General features: G+C 43.1%; 1 protein-coding gene across 2 annotated transcripts in view; it reads right to left on the minus strand.

Moving 5' to 3' along the window:
• Positions 1 to 18326: 18326 nt before the first annotated feature.
• The window catches only part of GRIK2 (glutamate ionotropic receptor kainate type subunit 2), a 1301067-nt gene continuing 1296603 nt past the window's right edge, over positions 18327 to 22790 (minus strand). For both annotated transcript variants that reach the window (XM_077289658.1, XM_077289656.1), the window contains one exon: positions 18327 to 19900. In XM_077289658.1, coding sequence (XP_077145773.1) covers positions 19736 to 19900 — 165 coding nt within the window. In that variant the 3' untranslated portion in view covers positions 18327 to 19735. The remainder of the gene's footprint in view (positions 19901 to 22790) is intronic.

Raw genomic sequence — 22790 nt, forward strand, 5'->3', positions numbered from 1 at the left:
GGACACGTACAGCGCCACTCGCAAATCTGTACCCGGCTCCACAACATTTACCCAATGGGCAGTGAGGGAAAGTTATCGTCCCTGTCCATGGTGACTGGTCCACGCATCGGTGGTGAGGTGGACCTTGCTACTGACGGCGTTCAGAAGCGTGTGTTAAATTTTTCCCTCCACATGCTTTTGCAGGGCAGGGATGGCTTGCCTGCTGAAATAAAAGGGGCTGAGCACATTGTATTGTGGGACTGCCAATGCCATCAAGTTACGGAAGGTGTCAGTCTCCACCAGCCTGAATGACAGCATTTCAAGGGACAGTAGTTTTGCAATGCCAGCATTCAGAGCCTGTCCTTGGGTGTGGTTTGCCTAGAATGGCCGCCTTTTCTCCCATGCCTGTGCTACCGATCATTGTAGACTGGTCTGGAAGTGTGAGGATGACTGAGAACATGGTGCTGTGGGTGGAATTACACTGGGTCTCTGGACAAAAGTGCCAGAGGTTATTCCATGGCGATCCTGTGAGGAAGCTGAACCAGCTGTGTGTGAGCTGGAGGAAGAGGCAACAACACGAGCTGAAGAGGTGGTAGGTGCCGCTGTAGGTTGGCCTATGTCTTCAGTGTGTTTTTGTAACTCCACCACGTGCTTGGTCCGCACATGTTTCCACATATTTGTGGTATTGAGGTTGCTGACACTTTTCCCTCTTTTGACTTTGTGATGACACACCTTGCATTTGACAAAGCAAATGTCATCTGCAACTGTGTCAAAAAAGGACCAGGCACTGCAAATCTTGGGAGCGCCCGTTTTGGCTTTTGGAAGAGGCATGCTCCTAACGGGTGCCTCATCATCTACACTACCCTCTTCCACCAACTGCTTCTCCTGGGTAGTCTCGGCAGCACAGTACGCACTGGAAATTGGCACCTGATTCTCATCATCAGATGTGTACTGAGGTGTGCTGACCGGAGGCACTGGCCCACCCATCTCTTCAGAGTCAGAGAGACTAAGCTGTTGGGCATCACTGCATACTGCCTCTTCTTCCATTTCTCCATTGCTGCTTGGCTGGCCCCCTCTTTCCAAGCCAAGAGATTCAGAGAACAGAAGTAGAGATGGCTCCTGTCCTGGGATCTCTGACTGCCTGGGCAATTTGGCAGGTGGTGAAAAGACAGATGGGTGCTCTTCAGTGCTCTGTGCCTGAGAGGATGTGGCACTAATTGAAGTCAATGCGGTAGCTGCCATCCATCCAACAACGGCTTCAATTTGTTCGTCCCACAGCTGCGGGGCACGGTGAGCTCCTACAAAGCTGTGCATGAAGGACTGTTCCCTGCTAAAACTTGGGGATGATGAGTCACCGGTGCCCGCAGCAGGCACAGAATCCCCACGTCCTCTCCCTGCTACACGCCCATGCCCACGCCCATGTGCCTTACTCCCTGCCTTCTTCATCTTGGTAGACTGATAAAGATAGGCAGAAAAGTACTAAGTCCTTAGTGTGCGTATTCCTGAACAGCTGCTAACAGGTATAAGGAACACTACTTTTATCAAGTGTGGACTAAACTTTAATATGAGCTAATGTGGCCTACACAACTCTAAAGTGGAGTGTTTGGTGAAATTTATAAACTTTTAGTTTTTTCCACAGAACAGACTACAGTGTGAGCTGCACTCACACAGAGATCGTGCAGACAGCCGTAAACGGCACTGCAAGGCCCAAATAGCTCCTCTATGTAATCCTATATAGTGTTTTTCCACAATCTAGCAGGATACAGATAGAAAGCCACTAATAGGATACATTTGAAAAAATGTGCAGCAGGCTGCACTATTTGAAAAATGGACAATGAAACGGTATGAGGGAGTGACGCACCCCTGAGCTGACTACAACCGGCTGTGGTGGCAGAACAGACTACAGAGTGAGCTGCACTCACACAGACACCTTGCAGACAGCCGTGAACAGCGCTGGGCCTGGGTAAAGCACAATGAAGCAAATCGCTATCTCTAAATTGGCCCTCAGTCAGAATGCAGCGTCCTATCCCTAACTGAATTCACAGCAGAGTGAACCCAAAATGGTGGCGGCGACTTTTATAGTGCATCATGCATTATTTCAGTAGCCAATCACAGCCATGCCAGTAGTTACATGCCTACCATGCAGAACAGAATGTGCCCACACTTCTAATTATTCCTCATTGGCTGAATTCTGTCTCTTTGAATTATGGGAACTTCCGATTCCAGTATCCAATACACTGAAAGTATCGGAACTCGGTATCGGAATTCCGATACCGCAAATATCGGCTGATACTCGATACTTGCAGTATCAGAATGCTCAACACTACTCATAACACCGTTGAACCGGGAGTGTAAAATGCGGGAGTACCAAGACACACTGGTGCATTCCATCATGTTCTCCATTCCACCCGAGAGCAGTGCTGCTAGTGATTTACAAAGCAGCTCAGTGTGTTGATGCAGTGGAGGAAGCTTTGCACAAAGAGGGAGCAGAAGCAGCACCTCACCACAAGGCAATACCAGTATGGCCCAAATGTGGCAAAGTTTTGTGTCCCCACCACAAATGTCTACTCCATCACAGATGGCTCCAGTCAGCAGGACGCAACGTTTCCATCAGATGGTGACAGACTACATGTCTTACCCTCTCAGTGTTCTCGCAGACGGCTCTTCCCCCTTCAAGTTTTGGGTCTCTAAGCTGGATACATGGCCAGAGCTTAGCCAGTATGCATTGGAGGTGCTGGCTTGCCCTGCTGCTAGTGTATCATCGGAATGCATCTTTAGTGCTGCAGGTGGTGTACTAACAGACCGTCGCATGTGACTATCCTCCGATAACATTGACTGGCTTACTTTTCTGAAAATGAACAAGGCCTGGATCTTGCAGGAATTTGCCAGTCCTCTTCCAGATTAAATAATTGGTTGGCAATATTATCCAGGTCTCCTGTTGTGTTCATGTTTCTACCACCTGAACTGTAATCCCTGGGCTCCAACACCGCCAGTTGCTGCTCAGAAGTATCGTCTGCACAGTCAACACATGCTCCAGAGTTATTGGGGTACAGTAACGTCAGCTGATCCCCTGCTGTGTGACCTGCAATTTTTCCTGCTCTGTCCACATTCACACTACTACAGATTTTAATCTTGCTCCAATTAGGCCTCTGGCTACACTCTGTTTCTACTGTAATCAGTGGGCTCCAACACCGCCAGATGTTGCTCAGAAGTGCTGTCTGCACAGTCAACACATGCTCCAGAGTTATTGGGGTTCAGTAACGTCAGCTGATCCCCTGCTGTGTGTCCGTCAATTTCTCCTGCTCTGTACACATTCACACTACTACAGATTTTAAACTTGCTTCAATTAGGCCTCTGGCTACACTCTGTTTCTACTGTAGTCCCTGAGCTCCAACACTGCCAGTTGCTGCTCAGAAGTGTCTATGGCATGGGTGCTCCCTCCTGCCCAGCTTGGTTCCAGCACGCCAGCTGTTTCCGGGTAGTGTCAACATCACTTTGCCTCCAATACGTTGTCCTGTTGGGTTGTGGTTGGGTTAGCTGACTCTATGGTGCCCGCAGTTTAGGTGCTTCCTATGTGGGCTGCGGGATCTGGCAATGAAGGCTGGTTCCATAGTGCCAATAGGATAAGCACCCCTTGTAGGACTGTGGGTTTCGGTAACTCCGGCTGGCTCGCTGCCTTGCACCTTTTTTTTTCATGTGTACCTTCTGCTGCCTATCTGAGTTCCAGTACCATTAGCTGGTTCTTTGGAAGTCAATCTTGAATATGTCCCCTGGGTTCCAGTAACATCAGCTGGTTCCAGACAGAGCCTTTGGCTTAGATGCCTCCTTCTCAGTATCCGAGTTCCACCAACGTCTGCTGGTCCTTGGTAGTGCTTTCTGGCACAGGTACCTACTGCTTAGTAACCCGGTTCCAGTACCATCAGCTGGTCCTCGGTAGTTCCATTGGCTCTTGTACCTTCTGCTACCCATCCGGGTTCCAGTACTGTCAGCTGGTTCTCGGCAGTTCCTCAGCCTTCTTGTACCTTCTGCTACATTTCCAAGTTCAGGCTTTTTTAAATGGTTTTTGGTAATCACTCTGGATCCCCCTGACGACGACCCTGAAGACAATGACCCTGAAGACCACCCCGAAGAAGACGACGACCCCGAAGATGACGACCCTGTAGACAACGACCCTGAAGACCACCCCGAAGAAGACGACGACCCCGAAGACGATGACCCTGAAGACCACCCCAAAGAAGACCAAGAAGATGACCCTGAAGAAGATGACCAAGAGGACAAAGAACAAGAAGACAACCACCAAGATACAGAAGAACAAGAGACAGAAGTCCAAGAAGCAGAAGAACAAGAAGCTGCAGAACAAAAAGCAGAAGGACATTAAGCATAAGACTAAAAATCAGAGCAAAATATATTATCTAAATTATAAGCAGAAGAAGACTAAGCAGTGTATGGGGGTGGGTCCGTTACTCCTCACGGTGCCCCTGGAAAATACCTGCTGCTGCAGGCCAAATTGAATGGGGACAAATCCTGTTGTAAATCTTTTGTGACAGAACGGAAGGTGTAATCTTCAAACTTTTATAGATAACAACTATAGGAATGCCTGTCACAAATAAGAATATGATGAATATGAAGAATATGAAGAAGATGAAGAAGAAGTAGAATATGAAGAAGAACAATAGTTAAATAAGAAGAATATGAAGAATGTAAAAAAAAGAAGAATAGGAAGAATGTGAAGAAGATGAATAAGGTGAAGAAGAAGTTGATGAAAAAGATGCTGCTGCTGAGGATGATGAAGGAGAAAGTGTGGGAGAAGTAAAAAAGAAGGTGAAGAGCATGGAAGTAGTGAAACATAAATATCTGACAAAATATAAAAAAGCTTAACTTCGTCAATATCTTTGTATCTCTGAACGTCTTAAAAAAAAAAATTCCTGCTATTCCATTTGATTGGGCTAAACCTCTATGCCATTAATGTCTCCTCCACCTCCCCCAATGCATTCTACATTATTCTTAGTTGCTATTCTTCATGTAGAATTAGCCTACAAGGAAAGAAAGGGTTTATTTTCATTCCGATATTTGTGTCCCATTGACTTGAATTGGTTTCTGGTATCGGAATCGGCGATATCCGATATTTTTTGGGTATCGGTCCGATCCAATCTGATCCTACATTTCCCAATATCGGAAGGTATCGCTCAACACTAGCCCTGTGTCAATGCCAGCAGTTGGAGCGCCGTATCATGGGTAACACGATGTCCCATAAGGACCTGTTTCAGAGAGTCAAGGAAGCGAGGAGCACTCTGCACCACATGATCATCACACTCCCACAGCAGCCACTCCAATGCCCTGCCCAACAGAATGGATATAATAAATTCCACCTTAATCTGTTCCATGGGAAAACGTGCAGCCAGGTGTTCTAGATGTATGGCATACTGGCTCACGAATCCTTGACACAGCTTACTGTCACCAGCAAACTTGTCTGGTAACGGGAGGCGGGATAATGTCGGAGCAGGAGTGGCAGTGGGCAAACTGTCTGCAGCTACTCTAGCAGCCTGAACAGTGATTGCGGTGACATCCACGGCCGAGTTTCTGCGCTCAAGAGCTGCCAACCTACCCTCCAGCTGCTGGATGTACCAATTTAGAAGCTGATCGTCCACCATTACTAGCCAGACCTTGGTGCTAGTATACTGTTAGGGCTGGCGGAACGCATCGAGTAAATATAACATTAGTAAACGGTGCATTCGCAGCCCAGGGTCCACCGTGCAGGAGTGGAAACTGCTGCTAGATAATGGCGGCACTATATGGCGGTACTACGCCAGAAAAGACATGGGTTCCATCACCTGGTATGTACAGAAGCAAACTCTGTTGCTTCACAGAGTCACAGGGAGTCAAGGAAACGCTGGGATCCCTGCAATTCACCCCCACTATGCTGGAGATTGATCCCGCTCTGACCCTCGGTGGCTATTGAGCCCGCGCCTGAGGATGCCTCGAGTCAGATTCAGAGATCAAGCGGAAGCTCCCACCCTACACTAGATAGCCGCACAGAGTGCGTAAAGCTCCTCACTGGCGGTCACTGCTGGTTTGACACAGTAAAGATCATGCTCTAGTGTATAGATTAGACCTGTCAGGTGCTAGTTAACTCCAACATTCGCGAGCATTCAACATCACAAGGAATGGGAATGATTAAGGAGCAATCACCAGAACAGGCATACAACCACACACACACGATATTAAGTTTATACTAGCGCATGGTCGTGCGCCATGCAAACCTTTTATAGCTGTAGCTCTCCAGGACCTTCCTAGTGGACCAATAGGAGCCACTACAGAGCCTGAGCGTGTGACCCCGACCTCCAATGAGGGGTCTTCCCTTGGGCATGATCAGAAGGAGAAAAGCAGGACTTAGTACGAGGAGCGCCTGCTCGCCGCTGAACAGTACTGGTTATAATGGCTGAACCTGAAGCAGTAACCAAACGCACAGTATCTATCTGAGCCAAGCACTGGAACCGACATCTCCGCTAAGCAGTCTCCACTGCAGCTGGAGGAGAATGAGAGACTGCAGCGGAGGTGGCTCGAGAATTCCCCTGTGTAGCGGTGGGAACTCGACACCTAACACATATATTATCAGATAGGATGGGATTTTGAGGCAATTTTACATATAAACAAACCCCTCCCCTGAGCTAATTTGTATGGTTATGCCTGAACAGTCTCTACCCCTGTAAATTAACAGACCAGTCATAGCTCTTGTCCAGTCATGTCTTCGTTATTCTCATCATATCATAATTTTCTTCTAACAATATTATGTCTAATTCTTTCATCTTGTTGGTGAGGCATCTGGCACTTTGTTTCTCTGTACCTCTATTCCTGCTTCATGTATTGACTTTCCTAATCCTTCCCTCAGTGCCACCTTCAATGTTATTTCTAATGCCCAGGTCACTATTTATACTATTTTCCCTTATGTACAGTAGTTGCCCTCCTCCACATTCCCTAGTTTAAACAATCCTCCAACCTCCTAGCCATTTTTTCTCTCAGCACAGCTGCACCCTCTCCATTGGGGTGCAGCCCATCCCCAGCATAGAAAGTAAATTTCTCATGGTGCTAGCGGTGATCTCATTGTGGTCACCACAGTTTATTGGGCCATTCACAGAAAGTTATGGTTGGGAACCACAGCTTCAGTAACCTGCGATAACTGTTATGACCCCAGTGGACAGGGTCTCAGAGGAACGTGTAAGTCTGCGAGATTCAAAAATCCAGCTCATAGGGCTGTGGTAACTGGGTTGACCAAATAGCTACTCCTAACGCCAACACTAGAAGTAGCCGGGGATCATGCCTACGGTGATCGCTACATGACTCGCGCCAGCCGGAGAATCTAACTACCCCTAGGAGAAGAAAACAAAGACCTCTCTTGCCTCCAGAGAAAGGGACCCCAAAGCAAGATACAAGCCCCCCACAAATAATAACGGTGAGGTAAGAGGAAATGACAAACACAGAAATGAACCAGGTTCAGCAAAGAGAGACCAGCTTACTAATAGCAGAATATAGCAAGATAACTTATCTGGTCAACAAAAACCCTATAAAAATCCACGCTGGAGATACAAGAACCCCCGAACCGTCTAACGGTCCGGGGGGAGAACACCAGCCCCCTAGAGCTTCCAGCAAAGGTCAGGATACAGATTGGAACAAGCTGGACAAAAATACCAAACAACACAAAAGCAAAAAGCAAGGAAGCAGACTTAGCTTGAAATACAGGAACCAGGATCATAGGACAAGAGCACAACAGATTAGCTCTGATTTCAACGATGCCAGGCATTGAACTGAAGGTCCAGGGAGCTTATATAGCAACGCCCCTGAACTAACGGCCCAGGTGAGGATATAGGAAAAGACAGAAGCTCCAGAGTCAAATCACTAATGACCACTAGAGGGAGCAAAAAGCAAAATCACAACAGTACCCCCCCTTAGTGAGGGGTCACCGAACCCTCACCACGACCACCAGGGCGATCAGGACGAGCGGCGTGAAAGGCACGAACTAAATCGGCCGCATGAACATCAGAGGCGACCACCCAGGAATTATCTTCCTGACCATAGCCCTTCCACTTGACCAGGTACTGAAGCCTCCGCCTGGAGAGACGAGAATCCAAGATCTTCTCCACCACGTACTCCAACTCGCCCTCAACCAACACCGGAGCAGGAGGCTCAGCAGAAGGAACCACAGGCACAACGTACCGCCGCAACAAGGACCTATGAAACACGTTGTGGATAGCAAACGACACAGGAAGATCCAGGCGAAAGGATACAGGATTAAGGATTTCCAATATCTTGTAAGGACCAATAAAACGAGGTTTAAATTTGGGAGAGGAAACCTTCATAGGAACAAAGCGGGAAGAAAGCCACACCAAATCCCCAACACGTAGTCGGGGACCCACACCGCGGCGGCGGTTGGCAAAGCGCTGAGCCCTCTCCTGTGACAACTTCAAGTTGTCCACCACAAGATTCCAGATCCGCTGCAACCTATCCACCACAGAATCCACCCCAGGGCAGTCAGAAGGTTCCACATGACCCGAAGAAAAACGAGGGTGGAAACCAGAGTTGCAGAAAAACGGCGAAACCAAGGTGGCGGAACTAGCCCGATTATTAAGGGCAAACTCAGCCAACGGCAAGAAGGTCACCCAATCGTCCTGATCAGCAGAGACAAAACACCTCAAATAAGCCTCCAAAGTCTGATTAGTTCGCTCCGTCTGTCCATTAGTCTGAGGATGGAAAGCAGACGAAAACGACAAGTCAATGCCCATCCTACTACAAAAGGATCGCCAGAATCTGGAAACGAACTGGGATCCTCTGTCTGACACAATATTCTCAGGGATGCCGTGCAAACGAACCACGTTCTGGAAAAACACAGGAACCAGATCGGAAGAGGAAGGCAGCTTAGGCAAAGGAACCAAATGGACCATCTTGGAGAAGCGATCACATATCACCCAGATAACAGACATGCCTTGAGACACCGGAAGATCAGAAATGAAATCCATGGAGATATGTGTCCAAGGTCTCCTAGGGACAGGCAAGGGCAAGAGCAACCCGCTGGCACGAGAACAGCAAGGCTTAGCTCGAGCACAAGTCCCACAGGACTGTACAAATGACCGCACATCCCTAGACAAGGAAGGCCACCAAAAGGATCTGGCCACCAGATCTCTGGTGCCAAAAATTCCTGGGTGACCTGCCAACACCGAGGAATGAACCTCGGAAATGACTCTGCTGGTCCACTTATCAGGCACAAACAGTCTGTCAGGTGGACAAGAATCAGGCCTATCAGCCTGAAATCTCTGCAACACACGTCGCAGATCTGGAGAAATAGCTGACAAGATAATACCATCCTTAAGAATACCAACAGGTTCAGCGACTCCAGGAGCATCAGGCACAAAGCTCCTGGAAAGAGCATCGGCCTTCACATTTTTTGAACCTGGTAAATACGAGACAACAAAGTCAAAACGGGAGAAAAACAATGACCAGCGGGCCTGTCTAGGATTCAGGCGTTTAGCAGACTCGAGATACATCAGATTTTTGTGATCAGTCAAGACCACCACACGATGCTTAGCACCCTCGAGCCAATGACGCCACTCCTCAAATGCCCATTTCATGGCCAACAACTCCCGATTGCCCACATCATAATTTCGCTCCGCAGGCGAAAACTTCCTAGAGAAAAAGGCGCAAGGTCTCATAACAGAGCAACCAGGGCCTCTCTGCGACAAAACGGCCCCTGCTCCAATCTCTGAAGCATCCACCTCAACCTGAAAGGGAAGCGAGACATCAGGCTGGCACAAAACAGGCGCCGAAGTAAACCGACGTTTCAACTCCTGGAAAGCCTCCACGGCAGCAGGAGCCCAATTAACCACATCGGAGCCCTTCTTGGTCATATCCGTCAAAGGTTTCACAATGCTAGAAAAGTTAGCGATAAAACGACGGTAGAAGTTAGCGAAACCCAAGAACTTCTGAAGACTCTTAACTGACGAGGGCTGAGTCCAATCAAGAATAGCTCGGACCTTGACTGGGTCCATCTCCACAGCAGAAGGGGAAAAAATGAACCCCAAAAAGGGAACCTTCTGTACACCAAAAAGACACTTTGAGCCCTTGACAAACAAAGAATTTTCACGCAAAATTTTAAAGACCATCCTGACCTGCTCCACATGCGAGTCCCAATTATCAGAAAAAAACAGAATATCATCCAGATAAACGATCAAAAATTTATCCAGATAGTTCCGGAAAATGTCATGCATAAAGGACTGAAAAACTGAAGGGGCATTAGAGAGCCCAAAAGGCATCACCAAGTACTCAAAATGACCTTCGGGCGTATTGAATGCGGTTTTCCATTCATCCCCTTGCTTAATGCGCACAAGGTTGTACGCACCACGAAGGTCTATCTTGGTAAACCACTTGGCACCTTTAATCCGGGCAAACAAGTCAGACAACAGCGGCAAAGGATACTGAAATTTGACAGTGATCTTATTTAAAAGCCGATAGTCAATACAAGGCCTCAAAGATCCGTCCTTTTTAGCCACAAAAAAGAATCCCGCACCAAGAGGGGAAGAAGACGGATGGATGTGTCCTTTCTCCAGAGACTCCTTGATATATGAACGCATAGCGGTATGTTCAGGTATCGACAGATTAAACAGTCTTCCCTTAGGAAATTTACTGCCTGGAATCAAATCTATTGCACAGTCACATTCCCTATGAGGAGGCAATGCACTGGACCTGGACTCGCTAAAGACATCCTGATAATCAGACAAATACTCCGGAACTTCCGAAGGCGTAGAAGAAGCAATAGACACAGGCAGGGAATCCTCATGAATACCACGACAGCCCCAACTAGACACTGACATAGCCTTCCAGTCAAGGACTGGATTATGGGTCTGTAACCATGGCAGGCCCAAAACAACCAAATCATGCATTTTATGTAGAACGAGAAAACTTATCACCTCGCGGTGTTCAGGAGTCATGCACATGGTAACCTGTGTCCAATACTGCGGTTTATTTTCTGCTAATGGCGTAGCATCAATACCCCTAAGAGGGATAGGATTTTCTAATGGTTCAAGAATAAAACCACAGCGCTTAGCAAATGAGAGATCCATAAGACTCAGGGCAGCACCTGAATCTACAAACGCCATGACAGGATAAGATGACAGTGAGCAAATCAAAGTTACAGACAGAATAAACTTAGGATGCAAATTACCAACGGTGACAGGACTAACAACCTTAGATATACGTTTAGAGCATGCTGAGATAACATGTGCAGAATCACCACAGTAGTAGCACAAGCCATTCCGGCGTCTATGAATTTTCCTCTCATTTCTAGTCAGGATTCTATCACATTGCATCAAATCAGGTGTCCGTTCAGACAACACCATGAGGGAATTTGCGGTTTTTCTATCACATTGCATCACATCAGGTGTCTGTTCAGACAACAACATGAGGGAATTTGCGGTTTTGCGCTCCCGCAACCGCCGGTCAATTTGAATAGCCAGGGACATGGTATCATTCAGACCTGTGGGAATGGGAAAACCCACCATAACATTCTTAATGGCCTCAGAAAGGCCATTTCTAAAATTAGCGGCCAGTGCACACTCGTTCCAATGTGTCAGCACGGACCATTTCCGAAATTTTTGGCAATACACCTCAGCCTCGTCCTGGCCCTGAGACATAGCCAGCAAGGCTTTCTCTGCCTGAATCTCAAGATTGGGTTCCTCATAAAGTAAACCGAGCGCCAGAAAAAACGCATCAATATCAGCCAATGCCGGATCTCCTGGCGCCAACGAAAAAGCCCAATCTTGAGGGTCACCCCGTAAGAATGAAATAACAATTTTTACTTGTTGAGCAGAGTCTCCAGACGAACAAGGTTTCAGGGACAAAAACAATTTACAATTATTCCTGAAATTCCTAAACTTAAATCGGTCTCCTGAAAACAGTTCAGGAATCGGAATTTTGGGTTCAGACCTAGGATTTCTGGTAACATAATCTTGTATACCCTGCACACGAGCGGCAAGCTGGTCCACACTTGTAATCAAGGTCTGGACATTCATGTCTGCAGCAAGCTTAAGCCACTCTGAGGTAAAGGGGAAAAGAAAAGAAAAAAAAAAAAAAATGAGAGAGGGAAAAAAAAACCCTCAAAATTTTCTTTCTTATAATCCCACTTCTGCAATGCATTAAACATTTAATACTGGCCTGGCATACTGTTATGACCCCAGTGGACAGGGTCTCAGAGGAACGTGTAAGTCTGCGAGATTCAAAAATCCAGCTCATAGGGCTGTGGTAACTGGGTTGACCAAATAGCTACTCCTAACGCCAACACTAGAAGTAGCCGGGGATCATGCCTACGGTGATCGCTAGATGACTCGCGCCAGCCGGAGAATCTAACTACCCCTAGGAGAAGAAAACAAAGACCTCTCTTGCCTCCAGAGAAAGGGACCCCAAAGCAAGATACAAGCCCCCCACAAATAATAACGGTGAGGTAAGAGGAAATGACAAACACAGAAATGAACCAGGTTCAGCAAAGAGAGACCAGCTTACTAATAGCAGAATATAGCAAGATAACTTATCTGGTCAACAAAAACCCTATAAAAATCCACGCTGGAGATACAAGAACCCCCGAACCGTCTAACGGTCCGGGGGGAGAACACCAGCCCCCTAGAGCTTCCAGCAAAGGTCAGGATACAGATTGGAACAAGCTGGACAAAAATACCAAACAAAACAAAAGCAAAAAGCAAGGAAGCAGACTTAGCTTGAAATACAGGAACCAGGATCATAGGACAAGAGCACAACAGATTAGCTCTGATTTCAACGATGCCAGGCATTGAACTGAAGGTCCAGGGAGCTTATATAGCAACGCCCCTGAACTAACGGCCCAGGTGAGGATATAGGAAAAGACAGAAGCTCCAGAGTCAAATCACTAATGACCACTAGAGGGAGCAAAAAGCAAAATCACAACAGATAACCTCCTTGATGATACCACAGGTCAATAAAGCTGCACTCTGATGCTCAGCTCTGTTTCTCATTGATGCCAGGCTGAAGGATCGCATCATGCCACTGTTCATCAAGGTATCCAGGTGAAGAAGAGAGGGATTACGGCATGGGACAAATGAATTTAGTCAGATAGATGAGTAATATGAAGTGTTTTATTTTACATTTTGCACTATTAAATATATCAGAGAGGATGGGGAGTGTTTCTTTCTGTCAATTGAAGGACTTTATTCTCGCTGTGTATTTTTTACTTTATGACTATGGGGTTAGTAAAGGAGGCATGTTATAGATACCTCTCCATTACTAACCCCTGGACTTGATGTCTGCGGCCATAAAATAGCTGACATCAACCCCAACCATATTATCTCACTGGCCACCGCACCAGGGTAAGTAGGAAGGGCAAGGCTAGGTGCCAGAATTGGCTCATCTTATTGATTCGCCATTTGTGTGTCCGCTGAGGGCTGATGATATAAGCCTCGGAGGGGAGCCAAATATCGATTGCCCCCTCCCTGGCTATTAATATCAGCCCACAGCTGTCCATTTAACCTTTGCTTGTTAGAATTTAAAGGGGACCCTAATTCATTTTTTCTGGGGTCCACCTGTAAACCAGTAAAGGCTAAGCAAGCAGCTGTGAGCTGTTATTAATAGCCTGGGAACATTTAGCGCTAATGGCCCCTTTCCCAGATTATTAATATCAGCTACCAGCGGGCGGATTTTCCTCTTCTGTTCATGAAAAATCTGAAGGAGCCAAAGCCATTATTTATTATTTGCTTATTTAAAACACACTAAACACATGCCATCCGCTGTCTACAACTATCATGAGAGTCGATTAGCGAGAGCAGGCGGCAATGATGACAGTTTAGTTAGTGATATATACACACAATGGCCATTGACTATTACTACCATCAGAGTTGCCTGATCTCTCTGATAGCAGGGAGAGCAGGCAACAATGATCACAGCTGCCTTCAGCACCTGGCACCTGGGAACAACGTGAACTCTATGGCTTTTCTCAGGCACGTGTCACATTGATGATGTGCATGTGTGAGGTGCGCATTTTTTCTGTGGTGCTGGTTAAAAATGAACATGTCTACATGTTTTTCACAAGGACACATGGTCCATGTGAAAAGCTTAACAAGTGCGCACCACAATTGAATACAATGGGTGTGTCCTTAAAAAACAGACGCATAAGGACTTCAAAAACGGATGTGTGAAGGGGGCTAATTCCCCTAAATCTTCTTTAAGGACCTTCTACCTACCTCTATATTTGGCATTGGCCATGATATGTATCATGAATGCTGAATCCTCAAAAGCCTCTTTCAGCAATCTTTCATCATAATTAGCAATGTGCTGATTTCGAGCACCAAGAAAACACACCGTTCTGCAACGCTTGTCATTATGATAGATTGCCCTATCTGTTCTCCTAGCAATGACGTTCTACCACTATCAGGACCTGTCTGGCCTGCCCTGCACTGTTAACTACCCTCTTACTGGGGAAACACTCCCCTGCTTTCAGAGGACATGTCAGACATGTCTTGCTACAGCAGTGCTACTGCAGTATTGACATCTTTCTCGTTTGCCAACTTAGCAAACTTGTTGGACTGTGCCAGATCAGGGTTAGCCTCTCTGACATTTTTCCCTCTACCCTGCCTTTTGTCACCCAGCCAGCAGCCCCGCTGGTCTAAAGCTCCATACTGAGATCCTCCACCACATTTACCACAGTGAGCACCTGCTCCATCAGCATCATACTCCTTTCCATATTGTCTATGGCTCTCAGTTTGCCAGCTGCTTTTTTAGATCTTTTACCTGAACTTCCAAATGTAAAAAGTACACACATTTTGCAATGTAGTATGCACCCTTAAATGGCGGTTCACATATTATGGACATGTGAAATTATGTTAACTGGATGGCATTGTCATTGGATGGCATTGACAATAATGGAGTACATTTTCTTAACAGGGATCACACAAGGAAGAAATAATAAGTAAATAAGCAGCACCACAGAAACAGTGATTAAGAACGAGTTACTCCCTTTGAAACTCCCTGAATCCAAAGTAAAAAAATCACCAGTCACACACTTAAGCCAAATCTCACTTGAAAACAAATCACCAGCAAGCTCTATCACATTTGCTATTTCGGATGCATTAAATACAGTTGCTTTTCATTTAGATGCAAATTACTGCAATACCTGCTATATCCGCACAGACCCAATTATTTGTTCATCCACATTGTGTGTGTTTTGAGCCCGCTTCTTAGATCTGTGATATATTTATTTCAATTTTTATTTTTAACAAAATCAACCTAGTATTTCAACTCTTACAGTGCAAAAATATATTCTAATGATTATCTCATGAGTGTTTTTTTTAATTTTTAGCTTAATAGTTGCCTCTATAGTACCAATCAGTTGGATTTGTTTTGCAATTTTTCACATTTTCATATTGCACAATTATCTAATCCGTAACATAGTCCTAAAAATGGGGTTCTGTAAAGCCAAGGTATGTACAGGCATGCCCCGGTATGTGAAGATCAGGTATGTACATCACAGCTCAATGCATCCATGCATTCTCTATAGGACTACTGCAAAAGTATGAGTAGATTGCTTAGCTACTTGTGGAAAACCCATAAAGTAGTAATGGAGCAAAAGTGAGCATCATTGACCACCACTTCATTGAGATTGGACTGCAGAGTTCGGTTCTCAAGATTGCTGGAGCTCTCAGCATTTGGACTGCAGTAGAATGCTCATACTGTAAACATTAATGAAAACTTTCCATTAATGGAGTGTTAAATAAAAATTTATAAACACATATAACTCAAACCTCTAAATAGCTAGTGTTTATTGTTGAAATAAAAGTGTAGACAGTGAGGGAAATAAGTTTTTGATCCCTTGCTGATTTTAAGCTTGCCCACTGAAAAAGACATGATAATTTTAACATTGAGAGATAAAATATCAAAAATAAAATCCATAAAATCACAGCGTATAAGTTATATAAATGTATTTGTATTTTGTGGTGAGAAATAAGTATTTGAATTCTCTCTGGCAAACAAGACTTAATACTTGGTGGTAAAACCCTTATTGGCAAGCACAGCAGTCAGACATTTTTTGTAGTTGATGATGAGGTTTGCGCACATGTCAGGAGGAATTTTGGTCCACTCCTCTTTGCAAATTATCTCTAAATCATTAAGATTTTGAAGCTGCCATGTGGCAACTCAAAGCTTCAACTGCCTCCATAAGTTTTCTATGTGATTAAGGTCTGGAGACTGGCTAGGCCACTCCATGACCTCAATGTGCTTCTTTCTGACTCACTCTTTTGCTGCCTTGGCTGTATGTGTTGGGTCATTGACTTGCTGGAAGACCCAGCCATGACCCATTTTTAATGTCCTGGCAGAGGGAAGGAGGTTGTCACACAGGATTTTATGATACATGGCTCCAACCATTCTCCTATTGATGTGGTGAAATAGTTCTGTGCCCATAGCAGCGAAACACCCCCAAAACATAATGTTTCCACCTCCATGCTTGACAGTGGGGACGGTGTTCTTTGGGTCATAGGCAGCACTTCTCTTCCTCCAAACACGGCGAGTTGAGTTAATGCCAAAGACCCCAATTTTTGTCTCATCTGACCACAGCACCTTCTCCCAATCAATCACAAAATCATCCAGGTGTTCATTAGCAAACTTCAGATGGTCCTGCACATGTGCCTTCTTGAGCAGAGGGACCTTGTGGGCACAGGAGGATTTTAAACCTTTACGGTGTAATGTTTTACAAATGGTTTTCTTGGTGACTGTGGTCCCAGCTGCCTTGAGATTATTAACAAGTTCTCCCGTGGAGTTGTAGACTGATCTCTCACCTTCCTCGTAGTCAAGGATACCCCAAGAGGTGAGATTTTGTATGTTGCCTCAGATCAATGTCAATTGACAGTCATTTTCTATTTCTTCCATTTTCTTACTATTGCACCAACAGTTGTCCCTTTTCACACAGCATCTTACTTATGGTTTTGTAGCCCATTCAAGCTTTTTGCAGGTCTATGATCTTGTCCCTGACAGCCTTATAAAGCTGTTTGGTCTTGCCCATGTTGTTGAGGATAGTGTCTGATTAATTGAGTCTGTGCACAGGATTCTTTTATAAAGGTGACTATGTAAGACAGCTGTCTTTAAAGCAGGTAACGAGTTGATTAGAAGCGTCTAACTGGTCTGTAGGTGCCAGAACTCTTAATGGTTGGTAGGGGATCAAATAATTATTTCTCACTGCAAAACCCAAATAAAATTAATAAATGTAAACAATGTGATATTCTGGATTTTATTTTTGATATTCTATCTCTCAAAGATAAAATTAACTTACCCTTAAAATTATAGACTTTGCATGTCATTGTTAGGGAGCAAATTTGCAAAATCAGCAAGGGATCAAATAATTATTTCCCCACTTTATTTGCTGGTATATATAAAAGAATGAGGAACAAATTGTTCAGATGCAGTTACCAAAAAGTGAGAGTTTATACATTCTCCAATTTCCACTATAGGCAGTGCCTCTAAGGGAAAATATGAGATCCAGTTCAGTGTACAAAAATTCTATTGCATTTTCTGTTGTATTCATACATTTTTAGGCTCCATTCAGAAATCATTCTATAATCCGTATTTTTCATGGATAGAACATGCACCCATTATAATCTGTGGTGCTGTTAAAATGTATGTACAAAAAAAATCACAGATACGTCCATTCTTTTGTTACAGCCACTGCTCAAAATTACACATACAATTCTATAGGTTTTGTGAGAAATCAATGACAGCACACATTGCAATATGTGTATTGTTTGTGATTAATATTGCAATGAATAGAAGCTTTGCGATTTATTTATTTTCCATATGACAAACTATCTGCTTAAACACGGATGGTAAAATTTGAAACAATAACTAAACACTTCTAAACATGTGATCCAAAAACACTAATAAAAATGTAGACCATTTTGTGCTATCAGAAACACTGCTGTCTGAATGATTCCGTAGACAGAGATAAAAACTGCGTATACTTGCCTATTAAATTGGAAGTACTGTATAAAGATGTATTGAAGGCCCTAATTGACCTCAAAGTTTGTAAGTAGCCATAAATTCTTGTTTATACAATCCAGTTTGCTAAAACTATGAGTTTGTATAAAAGATTAATAAAAGCAAAGATGCAAGCTTCTCTTTTTGGATTCAATCCTAGCTTTGGCTTGAGTGTAGATTACATCAAAACAGCGCTGGGTGATTGCCTAGACATATTTCCATGGATTGTTCTCACAGTACATATTGTGCTTAAGTATACAAGAATGAAATGTGTTTGATAAAATGTTATCTGGCATACAAAATGAAATAGATAAATCCAGTTCGTTTTTGCTTATGTTTATTTTGTGCATTGAATTCAAACAGGAAACTGTGTGCACTTCAACTGTTATCACAATGTGGTCAAGAAGACTGTGTATTTAACCATTTACACACAATTGATCATTACAGTATGTTCTTAGCTTAGTGAAAATCAGGGGTATGGCATGGGAAGCAGTGCTGGTAGTGCAACTAGCAATACTGAACTTGAAAATAAATGTTTTATATTGAATTTGAGTTTGATAAAAATAATCTCACCAAACGTTGGTGGTGCTCACACACTACCGTTTATGCTTGGCATCACACCCCTGACAGAAGAAACGTATGTTTGGATTTTGTTGATAAAAAGTATTACAAAAATCTCCATACAAAAACTATTTTTATAGAAATCTTGCATTTCCACAAATAAACCTGAACATTTTTTTAAATAAAAATTGCTCGAGGATTTTGTTCATTTAACACTGACTGTATTGATGAATGCAGTCCGTTTAAAGCTCCCTGTGGAAAGTTCTTCTATGAGGCCCATACATTTTCCACAGTTGGAGGGAACTGCAGAGGCTCAATTGAGTTCAAAATGAAACAGGGACTTATTAAAAAATAAAAATCCATATTGTCGAAGTCGGATCCTGTTTGGCAAATTCACATTTCCCTCTCTTCAATACACAATGATATATTATTCTGTATTCCATAACAACTACGTCTCAGCATAAACATTCTGCACACAGAAATGCTGCAATCTAGTTGAATTGAACAATACAATTATTGCCTTGTTTACTGACATTTTGTTTTATTTACGACAGTGAAACACAGAGTCCACAAAGCATTTAAGAATCTTCTCATACTGTTTTTGATTGATTAATCATGTATAGTGATGAATTAGAATGCCACCATGGTTTAATGTTGCCATTTCAACTTAAGAATGGATTTGGACATTTGTATTGGGCACGTAATAAGAAACCACCTAATTTTCCTTTATCTTTGCCACAGAAACGCAAAGAATTTACAGTCAATAAGATACAGTTTATGATTTCATTCTTCATTGGTTATTCTGGATTTTTTTTTAATTTCTTTTAATAATGTAAGCTTCAAAAATAACCTCTTATCCTTTTCTGATTTGGGACCTGGTAAAGCAACCACAAAACATACACATTTACATTCAGAAGAATGGTGGACCCCTTGAAGAAAAAAAAAAATCAACCTCCGCAGAAGTTCTTGATTTATCCATGACTCTTGCAGTTCTAGCCTGACTGAAGGATCAGTTTAAGTCTCAAGTTCATAGACGTAGCGACATGAGGTAACTCATTTTTATTTTGCACAGGTTGCATATTTCCACAGGAAACATTCTCGCAGAGTTGTTTGGAAAAGGAAAACAAAAAGCTGACAGTTTGTGCTTGGGGATGCCTGAAACCCAGCTCTATGCCATTGTTTCTTTTCCTGGCAACCTTCTGTCATTAAATGTATGCATGTTGATAACTTCCTCTGTCTTCACTATTACAGGAGGCTGCGGTTTATGTTTCAACCGTCGTTGACACTTTAGTGACATCCTTAATTCTTCTACCATTGCGCTACAGAAGGATCTCTGCAAATACAAACATAAATAATGTTTTGGTTTTAGAGCAAGCAACAGTCACATGGGGTGTATAAACTATTAAAGATTTATTCTTTTGGCACAGCATGTCAGCTAAGCAACCCTGCAAATTTACCATGTTGCTGCCTGAAGCTTCCAACAAACTGCTGTCACTTAAATATGCATCACATAGTAATTAAAATGACTTATCAAGCTGCGAAAACTCATTGAAAATTTCACCTTGTCACTAAAATTATTTATCTGCCAACTAGTGCCTGGTGATGCACATTATAGGCAAATGCATTTGAGACATATGTTCTCTGGAAAACACATCCAAAAACATTTGTAGTTTGCACATTTTCATATTTGCTAGGTAAATTCTTTCTTTCACACACAGTATTCATGTTCTAGCTTTTTAGTTGACTAGAATTTTTTAGAGTTGGCATTTAGAAAGCAGTTTATTAACAATGGCACATTACATTCAACATGTTTCACTAAAAGAGTGGGTCGCTTGAAAGAGAGGAGGGCCAATAGTCATAATAAAATACAATATATTTTTATATGTTACAGTATACTGTGCAGAGAAGAGACAGTCTTAAAAGAACACAGAATGCACTAACGTAGAGAGTTATAACTAAATGAAATTGTTTTAAATAATTATCTAATAAAATATTTTGGAATACAGAATTAAGAAAATAAAAACATTAAAGTTGTTATTTTTTTTAATGTCTGCACATTTCCTGCAAAATAGCAACCAAAAAGTACCACTGATATGAAATTGACAGCAGAAGGCTGAGAATTATTGTTCTAATCATTTTACAAAATCAACAAACATTTATCACCTGGTCTGGGGTTCTATTTATTTGTAGTCTATTGTTAGTGCTAGATGATTTTTGGACTATTTATTAGTTAAGTAATCCCCCATACTCTGGAACTCTCTACCCCAGCACATCAGACTCTCGCCTACCATAGAAACTTTCAAAAAGAACCTGAAGACTCACCTCTTCCGACAAGCCTACAGCCTGCAGTGATCCTGAACCTACTGAACTGCTGCACAACCAGCTCTGCCCTCTCCTAGTGTATCATCACCCATCCCATGCAGACTGTGAGCCCTCGTGGGCAGGGTCCTCCCTCCTTATATACCCGTGTGCCTTGTTTGTGCTCATGTTTAATGTATTTGTCTAAATTTGCCCCGTATTTCACATGTAAAGCGCCATGGAATAAATGGCGCTATAAAAATGAATAATAATAATAAATAATAATAATTTCTGGTAGTCTAAATTAATTTATGAGTTTAGCTCGTGTAATTATGCTCTTACATGTTTATATATTGGTGCCAGTACAAGTAATTTTTAAAACTGCTCTATTTAGCGCATACAGTCCTGCTCATCATTATAGGCATCCATGAAGTTTAAATACATAATGTGGAATATCTCCTGAAAAAATGGAATCAAGTGAAACAGTTTTTTTGCATATAGCACTCGTGTTAAATACAAAAGAGCAAATGATAAACAATAATTTAAAACAAAAAGCAACTGGAAGGAAAAATAGAAAATCCTAAAGTTTGTGTGACCCTGGTATTGGCACCCTTTACAATAAATTAGTATAGAAACACATTTTAACTCGCCTGTGGTAAATCACAAATAAGAATCACCTATGATTACATTGTTGGTGCCCATGTGACATGAATTAGCCAATGAATGATGACTTCAGTGTTTTAAAAAGCCACATGGTAGGCCCTGTTCTTTTGTCACAATGGTGAAGACAAAGGAGATGTGTGAGGACATCAGAACTATTACTATTAGCAAATGCAAGACTTCCAAAGAGTATAAGGCCATCTCAAAAAACCTTGGTATCCTAGTTTCAACAGTGCGCAATGTTATTAAGAAGTTTGCCAAGCATGGAACTATCAAGAACCTGCGTGGAAGTGGGAGAAGGAGGAAAATTGACAAGAAATGTCTTCAAAGGTTGGTGCGAATGGTGGAATAAAACACCATGTCAAACATCCAAAGACCTTAACGCAAATCAGGAAAAGTCTGGGGTCATGGTTTCAACACATATCATATGCTACACACTAAACCAAGCAGAGCTTTATGAGGGAAAGCCAAGTAAGAAACCATTGCTGAAGAAAATACATAAAAGGAATGACTGATCTTTGCCAAAAAGTACCTTAATAAACCACAATACTTCTGGGAAATTGTTCAGTCACAGGGGAAACAAAAATAGAACTTTTTGGCAATGCAAAGCAACAGTTTGTGTACTGATGGCACAATAAAGCTTATAAGGAAAAGAACACCCTACCAACAGTTAAGCATGGTGGAGGATCCAAAATGCTGAGGGGTTGCTTTGCTGCATCTGGTACTGGAGGCTTTGACTATATCACATGAAATCGGAGAATTATCAAGAGATTTTAGAGCAAAATGTCCTACTCAGTGTAAGAAAACTTGGTTTGAGATCATGGGTCCTCCAGAAAGACAATGACCCAAATGACACATCCAAAAGTACACATTAATGGTTGAAACAGAAAAAATGTACTGTTTTGAAATGGCCAGCAATGAGTCCTGGCCTTAATCCCATTGAAAATCTTTGGGATAAGCTGAAATCTGCCATTGGGAAAATAACCCTGCAAACACTCAAGAGCTTGGACAAACTACAAAGGAAGAGTAGGAAAAAATATCAGCTGAGAAGTGCTGGCTACAAGAAACGTTTGGAGGCTGTCATCATTGCCAAAGGGTGTGCAACCAAGTATTAATTACAAGCGTCTTACAGGTGTCTTCATTGCTGCACATGCTGTCTATTCTGTTTCTTCTTTGAAATTGCAACATGTAAGTTGAAAAACATTGTGTTATTGTAGTACTATGGATCACTAATTAAAAAATCCTGAGGACATAGCTTTGGTACA

The sequence above is a fragment of the Ranitomeya variabilis genome, chromosome 2, assembly GCF_051348905.1.
Source record: "Ranitomeya variabilis isolate aRanVar5 chromosome 2, aRanVar5.hap1, whole genome shotgun sequence".
NCBI classification, from domain to species: domain Eukaryota; kingdom Metazoa; phylum Chordata; class Amphibia; order Anura; family Dendrobatidae; genus Ranitomeya; species Ranitomeya variabilis.